This window comes from Thamnophis elegans, chromosome 2 (assembly GCF_009769535.1).
Source record: "Thamnophis elegans isolate rThaEle1 chromosome 2, rThaEle1.pri, whole genome shotgun sequence".
Lineage (NCBI taxonomy): Eukaryota > Metazoa > Chordata > Lepidosauria > Squamata > Colubridae > Thamnophis > Thamnophis elegans.
This window is the reverse complement of record NC_045542.1, coordinates 1411106-1430262: the sequence shown is the minus strand read 5'-3', so window position 1 is coordinate 1430262 and position 19157 is coordinate 1411106. Positions and strand designations below refer to the sequence as shown.

Sequence of the window (19157 nt, the reverse complement as noted above, 5' to 3'; positions counted from 1 at the left end):
ATCTATCTATCTATCTATCTAATCTCTATCTATCTATCTATCTATCTATCTATCTATCTATCTAATCTCTATCTATCTATCTATCTATCTATCTATCTATCTATCTATCTATCTATATCTATATCTCTGTCTGTCTGTCTGTCTGTCTATCTATCTATCTATCTATCTATCTATCTCTATATCTCTGTCTGTCTGTCTGTCTGTCTATCTATTTATCTATCTATCTATCTATCTATCTATCTATCTATCTATCTATCAATCAGATTGTTGGGGGCGTTATGCTGACTCTGTAAACCGCTTAGAGAGGGCTGAAAGCCCTATGAAGCGGTATATAAGTCTAACTGCTATTGCTATCGGCCCCAGGACCCCCCAAGAGCCAGGCAAGCGCCAGAGAGGCAAACTTGGCCCGGCTCTCCTCCCCTCCGAGAGGCTGCCCGGCCGTCCCCCTGGCCGTCCGCTGGGCTGCTGCTGCTGCTGCCACCTCCGGGGAGGCCGAAGGCTGGGTGGGGAAACCGTCAGGTGAGCCAGAGGCTCCGTCCCGCCCTCCCCCAGGGCAGCGCGCTCCTCCTGCTGCTGCTGCTGCTGCCGGTGCCCACATCGCTCCGGGCAAGCGGCGACCGACGGCGGAGCAGTGGCGTCCCCGCGTCCCCGAGGCGGCGAGGGCAAAGCGGAGATGGCGATGGTAGGCACCGGGTCTTGGGGAAGGGCATGGGGGGGGCGTTCTTGGGCTTTGGGGGGCTCATCAGGTGCAACCGAAGCGCCCGGAGGGCTGCAGGGGGGACAAGAGGCGTTCTGACCGGTGCGCCTCCTCCTCCTCCTCCTCCAGCCGTCGGGGCTGCGGGAGGCTTCGCCGGTTGACCTCCCGCTCCGACCCAACTCTCAACAAGTCCCACTGGGTCTTATTTTGCGACAGAGCCCCGGAGGACGGGGTCTGTTTCTCCGTTGTCCCGCTTCCCAGAGTTTCCCCAGCGTTGCCCAAGGAGGCAGCCCGCTTCGTCCCCCCAGCGCCTTTTCAACTGCAGGAGCTTGTATGGATGGTGTCTAAAGAACTCCCCTCCCTCCAGCCGACAGTCCGAAACTTAGAGACCCGACCGAGGGACGCCTCCGTGCTCTCTGGGGCTGATCTTTGGACAGAGACGGCCGAATGAATTGCTCCGATAAAGAGGCAGAACTGCTGGCTTAGCCCCTTCGCTCTTCTTGCCAATAAACCGGACTGATTGAGGAAGGGAAGGTTCCTCCGTCTAGGAGACATTCCCCCCCTCATTGCACAAACAATTGAGTGCCTTGTCCTCTACACCAGTGTTTCTCAACCTTGGCAACTTTCAGTCCTTTGGACCAGTGGTCTCCAACCTTGGCAATTTTAAGACCTGTGGACTTCAACTCCCAGAGTTCCTCAGCCAGCTTTGCTGGCTGAGGAACTCTGGGAGTTGAAGTCCACAAGTCTTAAAGTTGCCAAGGTTGGAGACCACTGCTTTGGACTTCAACTCCCAGAATCCCCCAGCCAGCATAGCTGGCTGGGGGAATTCTGGGAGTTGAAGTCCAAAGGACTGAAAGTTGCCAAGGTTGAGAAACACTACTCTACACAAAATATTCCATAAACCAGTGTTTCTCAACCTTGGCAACTTGAAGTCCTGGGGACTTCAACTCCCAGAATTCCCCAGCCAGCTTTGCTGGCTGGGGGATTCTGGGAGTTGAAGTCCCCAGGACTTCAATTTGTCAAGGTTGAGAAACACTGCCATAAACAATATAGAGGATGATGTTAATATTAGTAATAATGTCACTAATGAGGCAGGCAACTTTTTATTCCCACAGCAATAGCTGGTTGATGGGATTTATTGCATGTTGGAAGTGCCCAAACAATTTTGACCTCCTTGTAAAGAATTAAGCATCCATCATTATAAAGAGGAATGGTTAAAATCCATCATCATCATCATCATCACCTTAAAACTAGAAACCTGGATTCAGGTCCCTTGCTAGGCTCTTCTTGTCATTCACTTCAGACACACATATAGAACTATCATCAACACTTTGCAAAATGCTGAATCCAGGGAGAAAAAGGTACAAATTTTTCTTCAATAACCCAAAAAGGAACATGCATGGCAGAGAATATACAAAGAGAAAAAATGGGGAGAGAACTGGGATGTGTATTAATATATAACAAGGAGAAATATATGAGAATTTGCAAAATATTTGTTTGAATATTTCAGTTCAGTTCAGTTCAGTTTATTAAATTTATATGCCGCCCTTTTCCCCCGAAGGGGACTCAGGGCGGCTCAGAACTCGAACCGGGGAGGGGGATACAGACAAAAGATTTAAAAACAACAGCATAACAATATATTATTTAAAACTCACAACAGTCATACCATTCGAGACGGGGGCAACAGCTCTTTAGCCCCAGGCCTGTCGGAACAACCAGGTTTTGAGGGCTTTGCGGAAGGCCTGGAGGGTGGTGAGGGTTCGAATCTCCACGGGGAGCTCGTTCCAGAGGGCCGGAGCAGCCACAGAGAAGGCTCTCCTCCGGGTAGTCGCCAGTCGACACTGGCCGGCGGATGGGATTCGGAGGAGGCCTACTCTGTGGGATCTAATCGGTCTAGTGGAGGTAATATTTGAGAGCAAGATCATGTTTCCTTCCCCATTTACATGGCAGTGCTGCCTTTATAATAACCCTTCATGTCAAGATTCTTATCTGGGGCAGCAATTATTTGCAATTGGTAATAATAGCATGCTGCATCTTATATATGAAAATCTGAGACAGGGAGATTGAGCAATGTATTAGTCAATTTACTTATGCGCTTTTATTTCATAAGCTTGTGCCTTTGGAGAGTAATTACAGCTAATATAGAAAATAGAGATGTGTGGCTTTGAGGGGTGAGAAGAAAGATACGGCAATTTCCTTTCGTGCCAATGTTGAAGATGCCAACATTTACCGAAACATGCCCTGCCTGGTGCCTGGCAGTGCACAGATGGTGGTAGTATTACGTTCATACCTCCTGCCAAACCGGTTCCGTGGCCTTCCTTTGTAGAGGGAATGTCAAAGAAGGTCGATGGAGGGAAACAGCAGTAACTGGATCAAGAAGAGAATGTCTCCCCCAGGGCCAGGTGTGCTTGTGCATTGTGGTGGTGGCTTTCCCCACTGAGAAGAGAATTACACTTGGATATGCACATCTGGCGTGCGGGAAGCTGGTGGAACGCTGTGTACAGAATTCATTCCAGGAGAAAATGCATGTTGGGAGTGCCCCCAAATTTTGACCTCCTTGTAAAGAATTAAGCATCCATCATTATAAAGAGGAATGTGAAGTCCTCTGTGATACTCCTGTGATACTCCTTTCACCAAGAAGGAGAGACTTCTGTGATACTCCTTTCACCAAAACGAAAGACCTATTGACAAACACTTGGAAAGAAACTAGTTAAGTTTCTTAGCATGTCTAAACATCGACGTGAAAGGCATATTTATTTATTTGTTTACTACATTTCTATATTTTTATATATTAAGCAGTCGGTGAAACTTAATTGACATCAAGACTGTTGAAAGCTGCCCAGTAGTGGAATGATACATATTTTGAAATGAAGAACTCATTGACATTGCAAAGACCTGCTCCTAAGAATCTCTAACAATACGACCATTAAATTCAATTGTCAGATGCTCCTTCGTTTAATAATCAGGAAAGAAACCACTCAACTCCATGCTTTAGAATTAAGTGTACTTTTACTAATTACAAACGATGAGTAGCAAAGCAAAGCTGAGTCTGAATAAAAAGGCGTGAAAGCGATGGATATCATGTATAATTCAATCCCCTCCCCTTGGCACCCCATTTCATAGTCCAATCATAATTCACCCAAATGTCAGGTGGGAGATGTCTTCAAAAAGCATCATCAGCCTGGAATGCTGGACAGTTGGCCTTGGCGGGAAACTCCCTTCCTCCACATGCGCAGATAGATGGTCAGGACAGCTCCTAATATCAATCCTCCAGTACATAATTTCATTTATTAAATTTCATTTATTAAATTTATAGGCCGCCCAATCCTGGAGGACTCCAGGCGGCTTACAATAATGATTCCCCTCCCAAATACCATGCCCCCCTCCCCGTTTCAATGGCAGCCGAAAAGCAGCAGCGAAGCAGAGGCTGACAACAATATTTATATTCAGTTTCTCTGTGATTGCTCTCTACTCAGCAAAGCTAATAAAAAAACCTAAACAATAAAACAAAGCCAGCCAAACTAAGCACATTTTATATATAATTTTGCAGTTTATGGGAATAACTACCTCTTATTGTAGGTAGCTAACAAAATATAATGTAAGATAACTTCCACCCAACTCCATGGTATTTACTGCAGGAAAAGTTTAATTTGAACAAAGAACATAGTACAAAAGATCTTTATTAACTAATCAGCTCTTAGTTAAAGATCCAAACAGATATCACAAGACTTGAGTGTTATATTTACATTAAATTAGCCCTGATTTATTTCTACCCAGTTTTCTGGGTTTGGCAAGTGCTCTAGAGCAGGAGTCCTCAACTCCTGGGCCACGGCACGAAGCTCCATTTGTATGAGTGGCAGGTGTGTGTGTGTGTGTGTGTGTATGAAGCTCCATTTGTGTGAGCAGCAGGTGCCCGCCTCTCACACAAATGGTGCTTCATGCACATGCGCATGAGTCCCTACCACTCTCTTAAGTGGAGCTGCGTGCGTTGAACCATTTCCTCTTCCATTGTTTGACAAAACCAGAAAGGTTAGGGCACCATTGTGTAGCCTGTGGCTTCTAATGTAGCTCTATCGTTTATAGGGGAAACATTACCAATATATACCTACCTCTCCATTCCAAAGGGTCTTCTCTGTAGCTACATATTGAAGCACAGTTGTTGTTTATGTGACTAGGAATTCCAGGTCAGGAAGGGTTTTGGAAATCTGTGAAGATAGCCTCTTGATCATTTTCCTCTGTCACCCAGAACTAAGAATGCGCTGTACCCAGTGATTAGAGATCATTCAGAGGACTAACATTTAATGCTATCAGTTTCTGCCTTCTTGATCTCTCTGCTCAAGCTATCTGATATAAGGATGGTGTCCAGCACTTCAACCTGGCAGACAAATTATATGGCTGGGAACAGTAAGTCTATACAAGAGGACTCATAGCTACTCCTGCACTCCAAAACACTCTGCTTCCAGCCGGGTCAAGATTTCACTATCTTGTGAATGCCCCCTACTCTTATTTTAAAGGGGACTTTTTTTCTAATGTCAGTTTTTACAGGAGAGGCTTCCAGAAAGAAAATAGGGGAGCGGGAGAGAGGGAGAGAAAAAGGGAGAGAGAGGAACTCCCTTCTGGAACCAGCCATCACCTGTCCTTTTTAATTTCTAAGAATACCTCTGGGGTTCACATAAGAATAGAAGCATTCTTGAAAACAGAGATGGAAGCTAATAATGCATTCTCTAGCTTATTCCTTACCTTTCAACAGACGCCCCTACAGCCGTGGGGAGAAGAAGCTGAAGACGGAGCCATCTACAGCATCGCCCTTGAGCGAGTGAAGGCAGAGCCTGGAGCATCTTCCTTGGTAGGTTCTGTTATCATTCAAAGAAGAATGAGGCCCTCTCCTCTTTTATCACAAGGAGAAGAAATTCGGGCAGGTCAGGAGGAAAAAGTAGTTCACTAAAAGTGAGGCATTTTTCATGCACTTGGCCTTAATTTAATTTCCTTTCATTGAAGTAGCAATAGCAATAGCAATAGCAGTTCGACTTATATACCGCTTCATAGGGCTTTCAGCCCTCTCTAAGCGGTTTACAGAGTCAGCATATCGCCCCCACAGTCTGGGTCCTCATTTCACCCACCTCAGAAGGATGGAAGGCTGAGTCAACCCTGAGCCGGTGGGATTAGAACTGCTGAACTGCAGATAACAGTCAGCTGAAGTGGCCTGCAGTACTGCACCCTAACCACTGTGCCACCTCGGCTCCTTCCTCCCTCCCTCCCTCCCTCCCTCCCTCCCTCCCTCCCTCCCTCCCTTCCTTCCTTAGCAATAGCAATAGCAATAGCAATAGCAGTTCGACTTATATACCGCTTCATAGGGCTTTCAGCCCTGTCTAAGCGGTTTACAGAGTCAGCATATCACCCCCAACAACAATCCGGGTCCTCATTTTACCCACCTCGGAAGGATGGAAGGCTGAGTCAACCCTGAGCCGGTGAGATTAGAACAGCCGAACTGCAGAACTAGCAGTCAGCTGAAGTAGCCTGCAGTGCTGCATTTAACCACTGCGCCACCTCGACTCTCTGTGATGGAACCTATCCCTAGGTTTAGTGTTAGCTGGAGGAAAGAGTCCTCCGGGATTGGGCGGCATAGAAATCTAATAAATAAATAAATAAATAAATAAATAAATAAATAAATAAATGGATGGCACTGAGTGGCCAATGGCCCCAAGGGCTACATGATACTGACAGTCTCTTATGCAACCTACAGCTCAAGAGCAGGTACCAGGAAAGTGATGCTGCCTTCTTATAATCCTTTGGACTTCCAAGGCGCCAATGATCCAGCACTCAGAGCAGAGAGCGCTGGGCTAGATGGGCCTTTGGAAGTTTGGAAGTTTATTGACATTTGTATGCCGCCCTCTCCCTAGGGACCCTGGGCGGCTTACAGATAAACAAGGGGATATATAAAAATTAAAATAGAAATACAAGGGTTTAAAATTCCACAACATACATAATACTACTTAAAGTAGGACTGGATGCTAATCAACAGCCCCAGGCCTGCCGGAACAGCCAGGTCTTAGTGGCTTTACGGAAGGCTGTAAGAGTAGTGAGTAGAGCGCTGGGCTAGATGAGTAGAGTAGAGTAGAGTGCTGGGCTAGATGGGCCTTTGAACTGGTCATGATGACTCCTTGAACACAAGCATGTGGTTTTCTTGGCAGCAGTAGAGAAATGGGTTGTCTTTCCCTTCTGCTGATAAGACCCTGAGAGGTACTGATGGTCTCCTACTTAAGCCCAATGTCCCATTCTGCTTAACCCTTTCAGATCAGTCAAGGAGCCGCCATTTACTTCGGCGAGCTTCAAATATCTACTTCTGACTTGTTTATATAGCAAGAGCAGTGTTGTTGTTGCGTGACTTTACCATTTATCTCGTGCCTACCTCTATTCCCAGAAGGAGCATCCAGAAACGTCAGAATGTCCGTTCGTCCAGTACCGGACTTGCAAGAGACGCACATTGCGAGCTGCCACACTTCCCCAGCTAGTGAAATGGCTGCTGGCAGCCAACAAGGAGGGTGACCTCAACTACACATCTAGCTTCCTGGCTACCTATCGAGCTTTTGCTACTCTCGCGCAGGTGTTGGAGTTGCTGCTGCCTCTGGGACCAGACAAGTGAGCCACTGAGACAGAGTGGATGGTGTAGAGGTGGAGGACGCAGGAGGCTCCCAAATCAGACCTCCAAGGAGAACAGAAAGAGAGGGTTCCACCACAAAACCGCGCTCGACTAAACCGTGTCCGACTAAACCGCGTAGCTGATGTCATCAACAGGGCGACAACAGCACGGAGACAGAAGCACGCTGTAAACCTTAAACCTAAAATTAACCCCTAAACCTAACCCTTAACCTAACCCTAAACCTAACCCTAACCCTAAACCTAACCCTTACCTTAAGTTGAATTGGCTTGCTTTCAAAGCGCTATTTAAAGCGCCCTTCTTTCTCCGCGTTGGCTCTTGTCGCCCTGTTGATGATGTCAGCGACGCGGTTTAATCGGGCGCGGCTTAGTCGAGCGCGCTTTTGACGGGTCACGGAAAGAGAGACTATTCGGCTGCTGCTTCTGGCAGCTTTCCTGCAAATAGACTCTTCCACGTTAGCGTAGTTCAGTGTAGCTTCATAAAAACTAATTATTGACCAAAGCATTTGGCCCAAAGAATATCAGGCAACAGCTGACAGTAAAAGACAAGATGATTGAAGGACAAATCAGTCCTAAATGTTCAGTTAGAGAGCATAATCCACCAGGCTCCTTTTGATTTATCATGTTGCGAGAATCCACTTTCTTTGTTTGATACGTTTACTGCCTATCTCACACAGAGGCGACTGGGTGGGCTTACAAACGTTACCTTTGATTCATCCTTCTTTGTGAGATCTCAACTCCCAGAATTCTTAGCAATAGCCGTGCTATCACACAATGGCTGCAGCATCCTCACGATCCCAAGATCAAAATTTGGGTGCTTGGCAAATGGCATCTGATCACCATTCCTGACCTTCAGAGTCAGTTCCTGACAAGCAAAGTCAATCGGGGAAGTTGGATTTGCTTAACAACCACATGGTTCAATTGACAATGGGAGTGATTCGCTTAACAACCATGGCAAAAGTGTTGCAAAATTGAGTTAAATTGCTTAACAATTGCCTTGCTTAGCAATGAAAATTCTGGTCCCAGCTGTGAAAGTTGAGGACTACCTCCAGGTACCAGTTTAATGTGAACCTTGATAAGGGAGAGGCAACTTCATTGAGTGAGATGATTAAAGTAGGGACAGTTGAAGGCCAGGAGTGACCTGTGTGGGACGAGAGTATCCCCATGGCTTGGGGTGAGTGTGGGTCCGGAGCTGATTGCATTTCTTTTCTGATTACAGGGCAATCCTCCACCTATTGGAGCAGTGGCTTCAGCATCACCCTGAGGATTTCTGGGAACCTCCAGAGTACCCTAATCTGCACATAATATTGTGTTTCCTTCATCAATCTGCTCCTAACTCCCCAGCGTGTGCTTTGGCAAAGGGATTGTTACAAGCCTACAAAGCAAAGGAGGCAGATGGTGAGAATAATTTAGGACCAAAATTGCCAAGCATGACCGATCTTCTCAGAGTTTCTAGTTTGGACCAAACCATTCTGACTTCTGCTCCCATCAATATGCTACTGTTCTCATGTAGAGGGTGTTGCTTTCCTATCCCATGCATCTAACATGTCTGGTTTGATCCAGCTCCCTGAAGCCCAAATCCAGTTCCTCACTGGCTAAATTAATTCAAATTAATTGACCCATACAAGCTACACTTGAGTATGCCTGCCTGCCCACATAGAAAACTATGTAACTGCACTATTATTATTATTTTTGACAATAGCCAAACAGATGCTATCATCCAACAACATCAGTTTGGAAACAGAAGAACCAAAATTTGTGGTTCAAATAAATAGCAATAGCACTTAGACTTATATACTGTTGTACAGTGCTTTACAGCCTTCTCTCAGCTGTTTACAGAGTCAGCCTATTGCCCCCAACAATCTGGGTCCTCATTTTACCAACCTCGGAAGGATGGAAGGCTGAGTCAACCTTGAGCTGGTGAGAATCGAATAGCTCAGTGGTTCCCAAGCTCTGCTGGCTGGAGAATTCTGGGAGTTGAAGTCCAGACATCTTCAAGTTGCCAAGGTTGAGAAACACTGTTCTAGGATAATGGAATTGTAAACTCTGGCATTTGTCCCCTCTGAAATTTGTAAACTTTCAATATGTATTTATTCAATTTATATGGCCACTCACTTGCCAAGTGGCTAGGTTGAAAATATCAAGTGCAAAAGAAAATGCTAAAACAATAGAACAAAATAAAACAAAACACATTATACTGAGAACTACACACGTAATACCTATATAGCCACGGCCTGGAAAGTGACTCAAATCTTCAAGGTCTTCTTAAAGGCCAAAATTTGACGCCAGCCAAATTTTAGCTGGAAGCTCTTCTATGGAAGAGCTACAATGACAGAAAAGACCTGCCTTCTGGCTTCCATTCAGTGATACGGTTCACCGACAAAAGGGCGAACGACAAAACCGCGCCCAACTAAACCGCGTCGCTGACGTCATCAACAGGGCGACAACAGCGCGGAGAAAGAAGCACGCTGTAAACCCTAAACCTAAACTTAACCCCTAACCCTAAACCTAACCCTTAACCTAATCCTAAACCTAGCCCTAAACCTAACCCTTAACCTAACCCTAACCCTAAACCTAACCCTATCCCTTAACCTAACCCTAACCCTAACCCTTAACCTAATCCTAAACCTAACCCTAAACCTAACCCTTAACCTAATCCTAAACCTAACCCTTAACCTAATCCTAAACCTAACCCTTAACCTAACCCTAACCCTAACCCTTAACCTAATCCTAAACCTAACCCTAAACCTAACCCTTAACCTAATCCTAAACCTAACCCTTAACCTAATCCTAAACCTAACCCTAAACCTAACCCTAACCCTTAACCTAACCCTAACCCTAACCCTAAACCTAACCCTTACCTTAAGTTGAATCGGCTTTCTTTCAACGCGCTATTTAAAGCGCCTTTCTTTCTCCACGCTGGCTATTGTTGCCGCATTGATGACGTCAGAGACGTGGTTTAGTTGGGCGCGGTTTTGTCGTTCGCCCTTTTGGCGGGTCACACAGTGATACTGCTTACTTGATGGGACCTGGTGCATGCCAACCCTGTCACTTACTGTAGCTTGGACAGAAGATTCCACAACTATCCAGACCTTGTGCCAAGTAAGGCTTTATAGGTAACCACCACCAGTACCTTAGAATTACATCTAGAAGCCCACTGATAACCAGTATGGCTCACACAGTAGTGGTTATATCTGGACTTAGCAAAGTGCACCCATAACGATTTGTCCTGCTGTCTTCTGGACCAGATCCCAAGACATAGAATCATAGGTTGGAAGAGGCCTTGGAGGACTTCTAGTCCAACCCCTACTCAAGGCAGGAATCATTTCAAGGCACTTCAGTGGCAACCTCTATAAAGCATGTTGCATAGTGACTTAGGGTAGTGAGACAGAGGGCATATTAATTAATTGTTCATGATCCAAAGAAAACTTTAAAAGGCTGTTTATAACATACTCCCAAAATAAGCCACAACTGGCACATAATCTCCCAGAAGTCCAGAGGTTATTGAGGAAGCAAATATTAAAAGCTAGTGTGGAATGAGCGTTTTTGATGCTGGCATTAGCAATAGCAATAGCAGTTAGACTTATATACCGCTTCATAGGGCTTTCAGCCCTCTCTAAGCGGTTTACAGAGTCAGCATATCGCCCCCAACAACAATCCGGGTCCTCATTTCACCCACCTCGGAAGGATGGAAGGCTGAGTCAACCTTGAGCCAGTGAGATTTGAACCGCTGAACTGCAGATAACAGTCAGCTGAAGTGGCCTGCAGTACTGCACCCTAACCACTGCGCCATCTTGGCTCTGAACCATTGCACCATTTTGGTATGGTGCAATGGCTTTCTTACAGACATTGCTTGAATCCTCTTTTTTCTATAGATTGCATTATTTTCCTACAGGAGGCAACTCCCCAGAGATGAGACCGTCACAGGTGATCACAGAGGCAGCTGGGACAGGTGACTGTGTGGAGATACCAGCATTGATATCCTTCTCTGTGGATGAAGTGGCCGAACAGCTGACTCTGATGGATGCCGTAAGACCTGTTGGGGCCAGGGACTGAAAAATAACTTGAAAAAGAAAATGGACTGTGGCTATAATGAATAGGGTAGTTCTGAAACTCCTTTGGAAATTGGCTTGAGGTCAGAACAGGGAACCTGGATCACAGTCCTGGTAGGGAAACTTTTGGTGGCCATGAGCTACATTTTATGTTGTAAAAAGGGGGCACTAAGGATCATAAAGTGGGTGGGATGGGTGTGGCTGCTGTGGTGGTGAATTTGGGGTGTTCTTTGCTTTGCAATATGCCTACGTGAGGCCTTGGATCTTGAAAACCTGCTCTGAAATCACTGAATGCACTGAATGGTTTTCAAAAGGAAGCTGAGTTCCTTCTTTCCCCTTCCCTCTCCCCAGCACCTGTTTAAAGCAGTGCTGCCTTTCCACTGTCTTGGCTGCGTTTGGTCCCAACGAGACAAGAAGGAGAATCAGCACATGGCTCCCAGTGTCCGTGCTACTGTGACCCAGTTTAATGCAGTCACCAGCTGTGTGATCACATCTGTGCTGGGAGATCTGGCCATGCACATTCCCCAGCGTGCGCACCTGCTGGAGAAGTGGATCCAAATTGCTGGAGTAAGTCAGGAAGAGGGTCATGGTGGGGGCAGGGGGGAAATGAAGCACGGCTGAGCATGGTGCTAGGGATTGTGTAGTTTATCTCTTGGGAAGCTGTGAGCCAGAGATGTAGTGACTGCCCAGGTGCATTCCTTATTTGTGACTATTTCTTGGCAATGTTTGCCACTAATGCCTCTTACAGCCTTTTTCAATTGACATCCCTGAAAGGCTTTTCTTGTTATTTTTCCGCATGAGGTGAATTCTTCTCACTTATTGCATGCCTGAGCCTGTACATTTCTGTTCTCCAAAGTAAAGGGGATCCTGAATTTTCTGGATGAATACAAAAAACAAAAACAAAAAAATAGGGTGGAAAACAGCAAGCGGGAAAATTAATAGCAATAGCAGTTGGGCTTATATACTGCTTCATAGGGCTTTCAGCCCTCTCTAAGCGGTTTACAGAGTCAGCATATCGCCCCCACAGTCTGGGTCCTCATTTCACCCACCTCGGAAGGATGGAAGGCTGAGTCAACCTTGAGCTGGTGAGATTAGAACCGCTGAACTGCAGATAACAGTCAGCTGAAGTGGCCTGCAGTACTGCACCCTAACCACTGCACCACCTCAGCTCTAGATAGATAGATAGATAGATAAGAGATATGGATAAATAGATAGATAGATAGATAGATAGATAGATAGATAGATAGATAGATAGCAATAGCAGTTAGACTTATATACCGCTTCATAGGGCTTTCAGCCCTCTCTAAGCGGTTTACAGAGTCAGCATATCACCCCCCACAGTCTGGGTCCTCATTTCACCCACCTCGGAAGGATGGAAGGCTGAGTCAACCCTGAGCCGGTGAGATTTGAACTGCCGAACTGCAGATAACAGTCATCTGAAGTGGCCTGCAGTACTGCACCCTAACCACTGCGCCACCTCGGCTCCTTAAATGTGCTTGATGGCACAGAATGTATATGGACAATTGCAAGGCAGGCCAAAGGAGCGGAAAACATTGAGTGGGAAGCTACACTAGCCAATTTGTCAGCACTCCTTCATTGGATAATCAGGAAAGAAAACCATAAGACTCCATTGATAGAAATCAAGTGTACTTTTACTAATTATAAATGATCAGAAGCGTAGCAAAGCGAAGACTGATTATTTAGGCGCGAAAGCAAATGATATATAGAATAACCCATTCCCCTCCCCTTGGCATCCCAGTCACAGTCCAATCATAATTCTCCCAAGTGTCAGGTGTGAGATAACTTCGAAAGGCATCACGAAGATGGAATGTCGGTGCCGTTGGCCTTGGCGGGAAACCTCCTCCGCATGCGCAGTAAGACAGGCAGCAGAACTCCAGAATCTTCCTCCAGCACAATTAGTAGTCCCCTCCCAAATACCATGCCCCCACTCCCCGTTTCAATGACAGCCGAAGCAGCAGCAAAGCAGAGGTTGGCTGGAGAGAAAATGGAAAGAGGGACACTCAATTAAGGCCGATTATCAGCAGGTAGCCACAACACGCAAAGACGAAGTCAGGGAAGCAAAGACTCAGAATGAACAAAGACTTGCAACAAAAGTCAAATATAATCAAACAAGTTTCTTTCAACATATTAATAACAAGAAAAAGGTCACCAAAACAGCAGGTCCACTAAAGAGAGGAAATGGCAAGGAAGTAACAGGCAGGAAGGAGAAACAAGAACTGCTTAACGCATTCTTTGCAACAGTCTTCACGCAAGAAACTATGGCACAGCCAAATGTACCAAAAAAAAACCCTACTGTAAAAGGCAAACTGGAAATAAAAATTAAAATAAGCAGGAAAATGGTAAGAGAAAACCTCTCTGACTTTGACAAATATAAATCACCAAGACCTGATAGTTTACATCCCAGAGTCCTGAAGGAGCTGGCAGATGTTATCTCAGAAGCATTGTACCCAGGGGTGGGTTGCTAATCCCGTTCCAACCGGTTCGGTTGGAATGGGGCCGGCGGCATCCTCGTGCATGCGCACAGTTCACGCATGCGTCTTAGCACCTGCGCGGTGCTCCAGCTGCTCGTGGAGACTCTCACAGGCGCTATATGTGCCATCCAGCTGCTCGCGGAGAATTGTGCAGGCGCTGTATGTGCCATGCGCCTGCGTGGAAGCGCAGAAGCCTTCAAAGACCGGTAAGGAGCGCGGGCGGGCGGATGGGCCCTTCGCCGTTCCCGGAAGTTACTTACTTCCGGGTTCGCCGACCAACCGGTTCGCGGGGACCGCCGCGAACCGGTTGAAACCCACCCCTGATTGTACCACATATCTTTCAAAAATCCTGGAGCACTGGGAAACGACCTAAGGATTGGAAAAGGGCTGAAGTGGTTTTTCCATTTTCAAGAAAGGGGGAAAAAACAGAGGCAGGAAACTACAGACCCATCAGTCTAACATCAATACCTGGGAAGATCCTGGAACAAACCAAGAATCAGATCTGCAAACAATTAGAAGCAAATAAAGTTATAACTAGTAGCCAGCAGGGGTTTTGTTAAAAACAGATCACGCCAAACCAATCTTATTTCATTCTTTGATAGAGGGACTAAATTGGTATACCAGTGAAATACTGGGGACATAGTATACTTAGATTTCAGTAAGGCATTTGACAAAGTAGAACACAACCCAGGGGTGAAATGCTACCAGTTCGGGCCGGTTCGCCCGAACTGGTAGTAAAAAAAAAAGGCTTAACAAAGTTAAAAAAAAAAAGTTCCAACAATCAGCTGTGCTGCGCGATGGTAGGATTCTTTTTTTACTTTTTCTTAGCATTTGGGATTTGTTTTTGCTCCCAGGAGGGTTCCCTGAGGCCTGCTGGGCCAAAAATGGGAGGTGAGGGGTGCAAAGAAAGAAAGGAAGGAAGGAAAGAAAGAAAAAAAGAAAAAAAGAAAGAAAGAAAGAAGAGAGAGGGAGGAAGAGAGGGAGGAAAAAAGGAGATGGAGGGAGGACCACAAACCTGGCACTAGAAGCAACTTCAGAGGATACTTTGAAAGAGCACAGCAATCCAGGGCTGGAAGGGACCTGGAGGTCATTTAGTCCAACCCCAGCTCCAGCAGGACATTGTTAAAGTGAGTTTCTGTCTTTTGACCTCCCCCAGTCACATGACACCCCCCCCCTCCCTGGCTCAAAAACAGTAACTGTGAGAGGGACCTTGGAGTCCTAGTGGACGATTACTTGAATATGAGCCAGAAATGTGCAGCCATCGCCAAAAATGCTAATACAATCCTGGGTTGTATAAACAGAGGCACAGAATCGAGATCACGTGAAGTATTAGTACCATACTGCTTTGTAAAACCCTAGTAAGACCACACCTGGAATACTACCACCAGCTTTCCCTTCAGGCCACCCTTCAGGCTTTCCGGACAGCCGTTAAGACCTGGCTGTCCCAGCAAGCCTGGGGTTGAGTCCCCCCCCCCTTACTCGAATTTGCTGGGCTTTTTAAACCGTTGTATCACTGTCCTGTTTGTCTTACTTTCTGTATCTGTTTTTCCCCTTCCCCTGGTTTTTGTTCAGCCGCCCTGAGTCCCTTCGGGGAATAGGGCGGCTTACAAATCGAATAAATACCAATACCAAATACCAACTCTTGATCTGATTATTCCCACGCAAAGGTTACACTTTCCCCGCTTCCTCTAACCTTCCTGCCGTGACCAGCCCATCATTGTCCAATGCAGTGTTTCTCAACCTTGGCGACTTTAAGTCCCATGGATTTCAAGTCCCAGAACTCCCCAGCCAGCTCTGCAGCCCCTTCCCTACTCACCCACCAGCCCTGGATTACATGGCTGTGAAAAACATCCGAAAGCCCGTTTTTAAAGACTTTTAAAGCACTTCTTTACAAGCTGGCAGCTGCTTTCCATCTCACCACTCCACGGGCCGGATACTTTGCATTGGCAGGGTGTAGTTTGAGGATGCCTAGATTAAACCAATAAACTTATATTCTTATTTAACTGATTGCACCTCTCTCTCTCTTTCTTTGTCTCTCTCTTTTGCAATCTTAGTTCACACAGCTATAATCTTTCATGCCTTGCTGAACTATTTATCTTTTGCTCCCCGACACCAAACTTCTAGCAATGCCGGGCCTTAAGGAATTTCTCCTCACTGTACGCCATCCTCTCTGCTCTCCAGTCCAACTCTATTTACCGGTTGAAGCGCACCTGGGCTGCAGTCAACAGGTAAGTCTTTATAAGAGAATGAGATTAAAAAAAGGGCAAAGGCGGTAGTCGAATATACCTCACTGCCTTCCCTTTGGCAAAAGGCCACAATGACATGGCAAATCCCGGGGATTTTCTCGGAGAGCAACTCTACAAGAAAGGAAGCATCAGCACATTAGACTGACGACACATCAGGGAATTCTGTATGTTATCCTGCAGAGACACCAGGAGCACCTTTCGAAAGCTCTCACGGATCTTCTCCGAAGACCACAATCACTTGAACTGCCGGGAAATCTTGCTGCAGGTGGGGGAAATATCTCCCGAGAAGAAGGAGAAAAAAGAATGTGGTGCCCGTGGGGTTTCCCAAATGGTTTCCCGTCTCTCATGGAAGCAGCGAGGGGAAATACTGACATTTTTCACTGACTGATTCCGGGTGTGGTCTAACATGGTCAATTGGTACATTTTAATTTCATATCAACTGAACATCAGTTTCCCCATTGGGACTCTTCTGTAGGAAGGAGACACTCGGGGTCCTTGTGATGGATGGAGAAATTGTCAAACACCGGTCAGGACTTCTCTGAAGGTGAGATTTCAACTGGAGCAAATGGTAAGAGCTTTGCCTTCCTGATTGCATCTGGCCAGATGTGCTTAATGCTTGCATGTCCCAGTATTTATAGAAACTTTTTGCAATTTTCATATTTCATATCATGGTCTTAGAGTTATACCCATGAACCTCTTTTACAATCCTTGATAAGTGGGTGTGGTGGGTGGGAGGGATCCCACAAGGAATTATAAGAATTATAAAATCTTCTTTCCTTGCTTGGAATGGCTGGTGTTATGGTATGGCATACCCACGATAATGAATCCAGGGTTTTTCTTGCAGACCCCTACCATCCCATACCTGGGCATCTTTTTAACTGATCTGATCATGTTGGATACAGCACTGCCAGATTTTGTGGAGGTGAGCATCTTTGAAACAGGACTGAAAGCGGAGGGAAGAGCTGAGGTGGCGCAGTGGTTAGGGTGCAGTACTGCAGGCCACTTCAGCTGACTGTTAGCTGCAGTTCGGCGGTTCAAATCTCACTGGCTCAAGGTTGACTCAGCCTTCCATCCTTCCGAGGTGGGTGAAATGAGGACCCAGACTGTGGGGGGCGATATGCTGACTCTGTAAACTGCTTAGAGAGGGCTGAAAGCCCTATGAAGCGGTATATAAGTCTAACTGCTATTGCTAATATTGCTATTGCTATTGCTAATGTGGTGAGCATCCGGTGAAAGGGCAAACAATTGTTCCCATGACACTTGAGTAGGCATTTCAAATTAACTTATGTATTTAACCCCATCTTGTTTGAAATATTGAATGTACGCGAATGGCTTTATTTGTACCAAACGTAACTAGAAGAAGGGATGCCCCATACATTGAAGAATGATTAGCTTATAAGTTTGGACAGTTGCGATGGGATGTATCTGAGATCCCTCTGGAGGCTGGCAAGGAATCTGCAGCTTGCACCAAATGGCGCAATTACTCAACAAGGAAACCTTCCATAACCAATCAACACCTGTTCTGAAAACACTGCACCAAGGCGGATGCCAATCAGAGGTGGTATTCAGCCGGTTCTAACCGGTTCAGATGAACCAGTAGTGGCAGCTGCTGGAGGCTCCACCCACCCACCCCGATGTAATGTGCGACCTTCTGCGCATGCACAGAAGGTGGCGCACGTGAGCGCGGTCACAGTTGTGAATCGGTAGCCAAGATAAGTGAATCTGGCACTGATGCCAGGCCATTACTGAGTCAAATTCAAGTGGTCTGTTACTACGTATAAGGCCCTATTCGATTTAGAAACTGGGTATCTGGTGGAGTATTCGTTCTATAATGGACTTGCTTGCTAGTTCACCTCTAGAGCAGTGGTTCCCAAACTTGGCAACTTTAAGACTTGTGGACTTCAACTCCCAGAATTCTCCAGCCATTCTGGGAGTTGAAATCCACAAGTCTTAAAGTTGCCACGTTTGGGAACCACTGCTCTAGAGGACAGTGCTAATTGAAGATGGGGTATTTGCTGGCCACACACGAGTATGTGTGCATATATGAGTTGGGATAACTTGTCAGTTGTTTCCAAGGGGCTGTTTTTGTCTTGTATCAGATGAAGTGTTGTCCAATTTATTATGTGTCCCAATCGGGGGTGAAATTCAGCAGGTTCTGACAGGTTCTGGAGAACCGGTAGCAGAAATTTTGAGTAGTTCAGAGAACCGACAAGTACCACCTCTGGCTGGCCCCAGGAGTGGGGAGGGAATGGAGATTTTGTAATATCCTTCCCCCAAGTGTGGGGAGGGAATGGAGATTTTGCAGTATCCTTCCCCTGGAATGGAGTTGGAATGAGGATTTTGCAATATCCTTCCTCTGGAATGGAGTGGGAATGAGGATTTTGCAGTATCCTTCCCCCAGGAGTGGGGAGGAGATGGGGATTTTGCTGTAACCTTCCCCTGGAATGGAGTTGGAATGAGGATTTTGCAATATCCTTCCCCCAGGAGTGGGGAGGGAATGGGGATTTTGCAGTATCCTTCCCCTGCCATGCCCACCAAGCTATGCCCACACAACTGGTAGTATAAAAAAAAAGAATTTCACCACTGGCCCCAATACCTTGTTTACTCTTTAAAATATCACCAGATTCTTTCTCACTTTTCTGGCTGGCCTCAATTGTCTAAATTCTCAGTCTGCTATTTGAATTCCCTTTTAGCTAAAAATAAACGGGGATGATTGAGCCTGAAACTTTGCACCCCAAATGTTAATGGGGGCTGGTTCAACTGCTTAAGTTCTGTCTCCATGTGCTGCTCATTGTCTCCATTTGGTTTCCTTTTTCCAATCTTTTTCCCCAGGGCCAGCTCATTAACTTTGAGAAGAGGCGCAAGGTAAATCAGAGGTAGAAAAGCGGGAGGGATAAGGGGAGGAGCTAACATTTCCTAGTTTTGCGCTTAGCTCTGGGATGGGGAGGCCTAATCCTGGTCAGCAAGCGAATGGACATGGGTGCCATCTCAGCAACGACGCGACTCCGTCATA

At 46.2% G+C, this 19157-nt stretch overlaps 1 protein-coding gene across 1 annotated transcript in view; it reads left to right on the top strand.

The window, feature by feature from the left end:
• Nucleotides 1–673: 673 nt before the first annotated feature.
• The window catches only part of RGL3 (ral guanine nucleotide dissociation stimulator like 3), a 33941-nt gene continuing 15457 nt past the window's right edge, over nucleotides 674–19157 (top strand). The window contains exons 1-10 of the mRNA XM_032210506.1: nucleotides 674–682; nucleotides 5448–5552; nucleotides 7119–7339; nucleotides 8571–8752; nucleotides 11250–11383; nucleotides 11758–11973; nucleotides 16023–16126; nucleotides 16325–16463; nucleotides 16989–17066; nucleotides 18977–19009. Coding sequence (XP_032066397.1) covers nucleotides 674–682; nucleotides 5448–5552; nucleotides 7119–7339; nucleotides 8571–8752; nucleotides 11250–11383; nucleotides 11758–11973; nucleotides 16023–16126; nucleotides 16325–16463; nucleotides 16989–17066; nucleotides 18977–19009 — 1221 coding nt within the window. The remainder of the gene's footprint in view (nucleotides 683–5447; nucleotides 5553–7118; nucleotides 7340–8570; nucleotides 8753–11249; nucleotides 11384–11757; nucleotides 11974–16022; nucleotides 16127–16324; nucleotides 16464–16988; nucleotides 17067–18976; nucleotides 19010–19157) is intronic.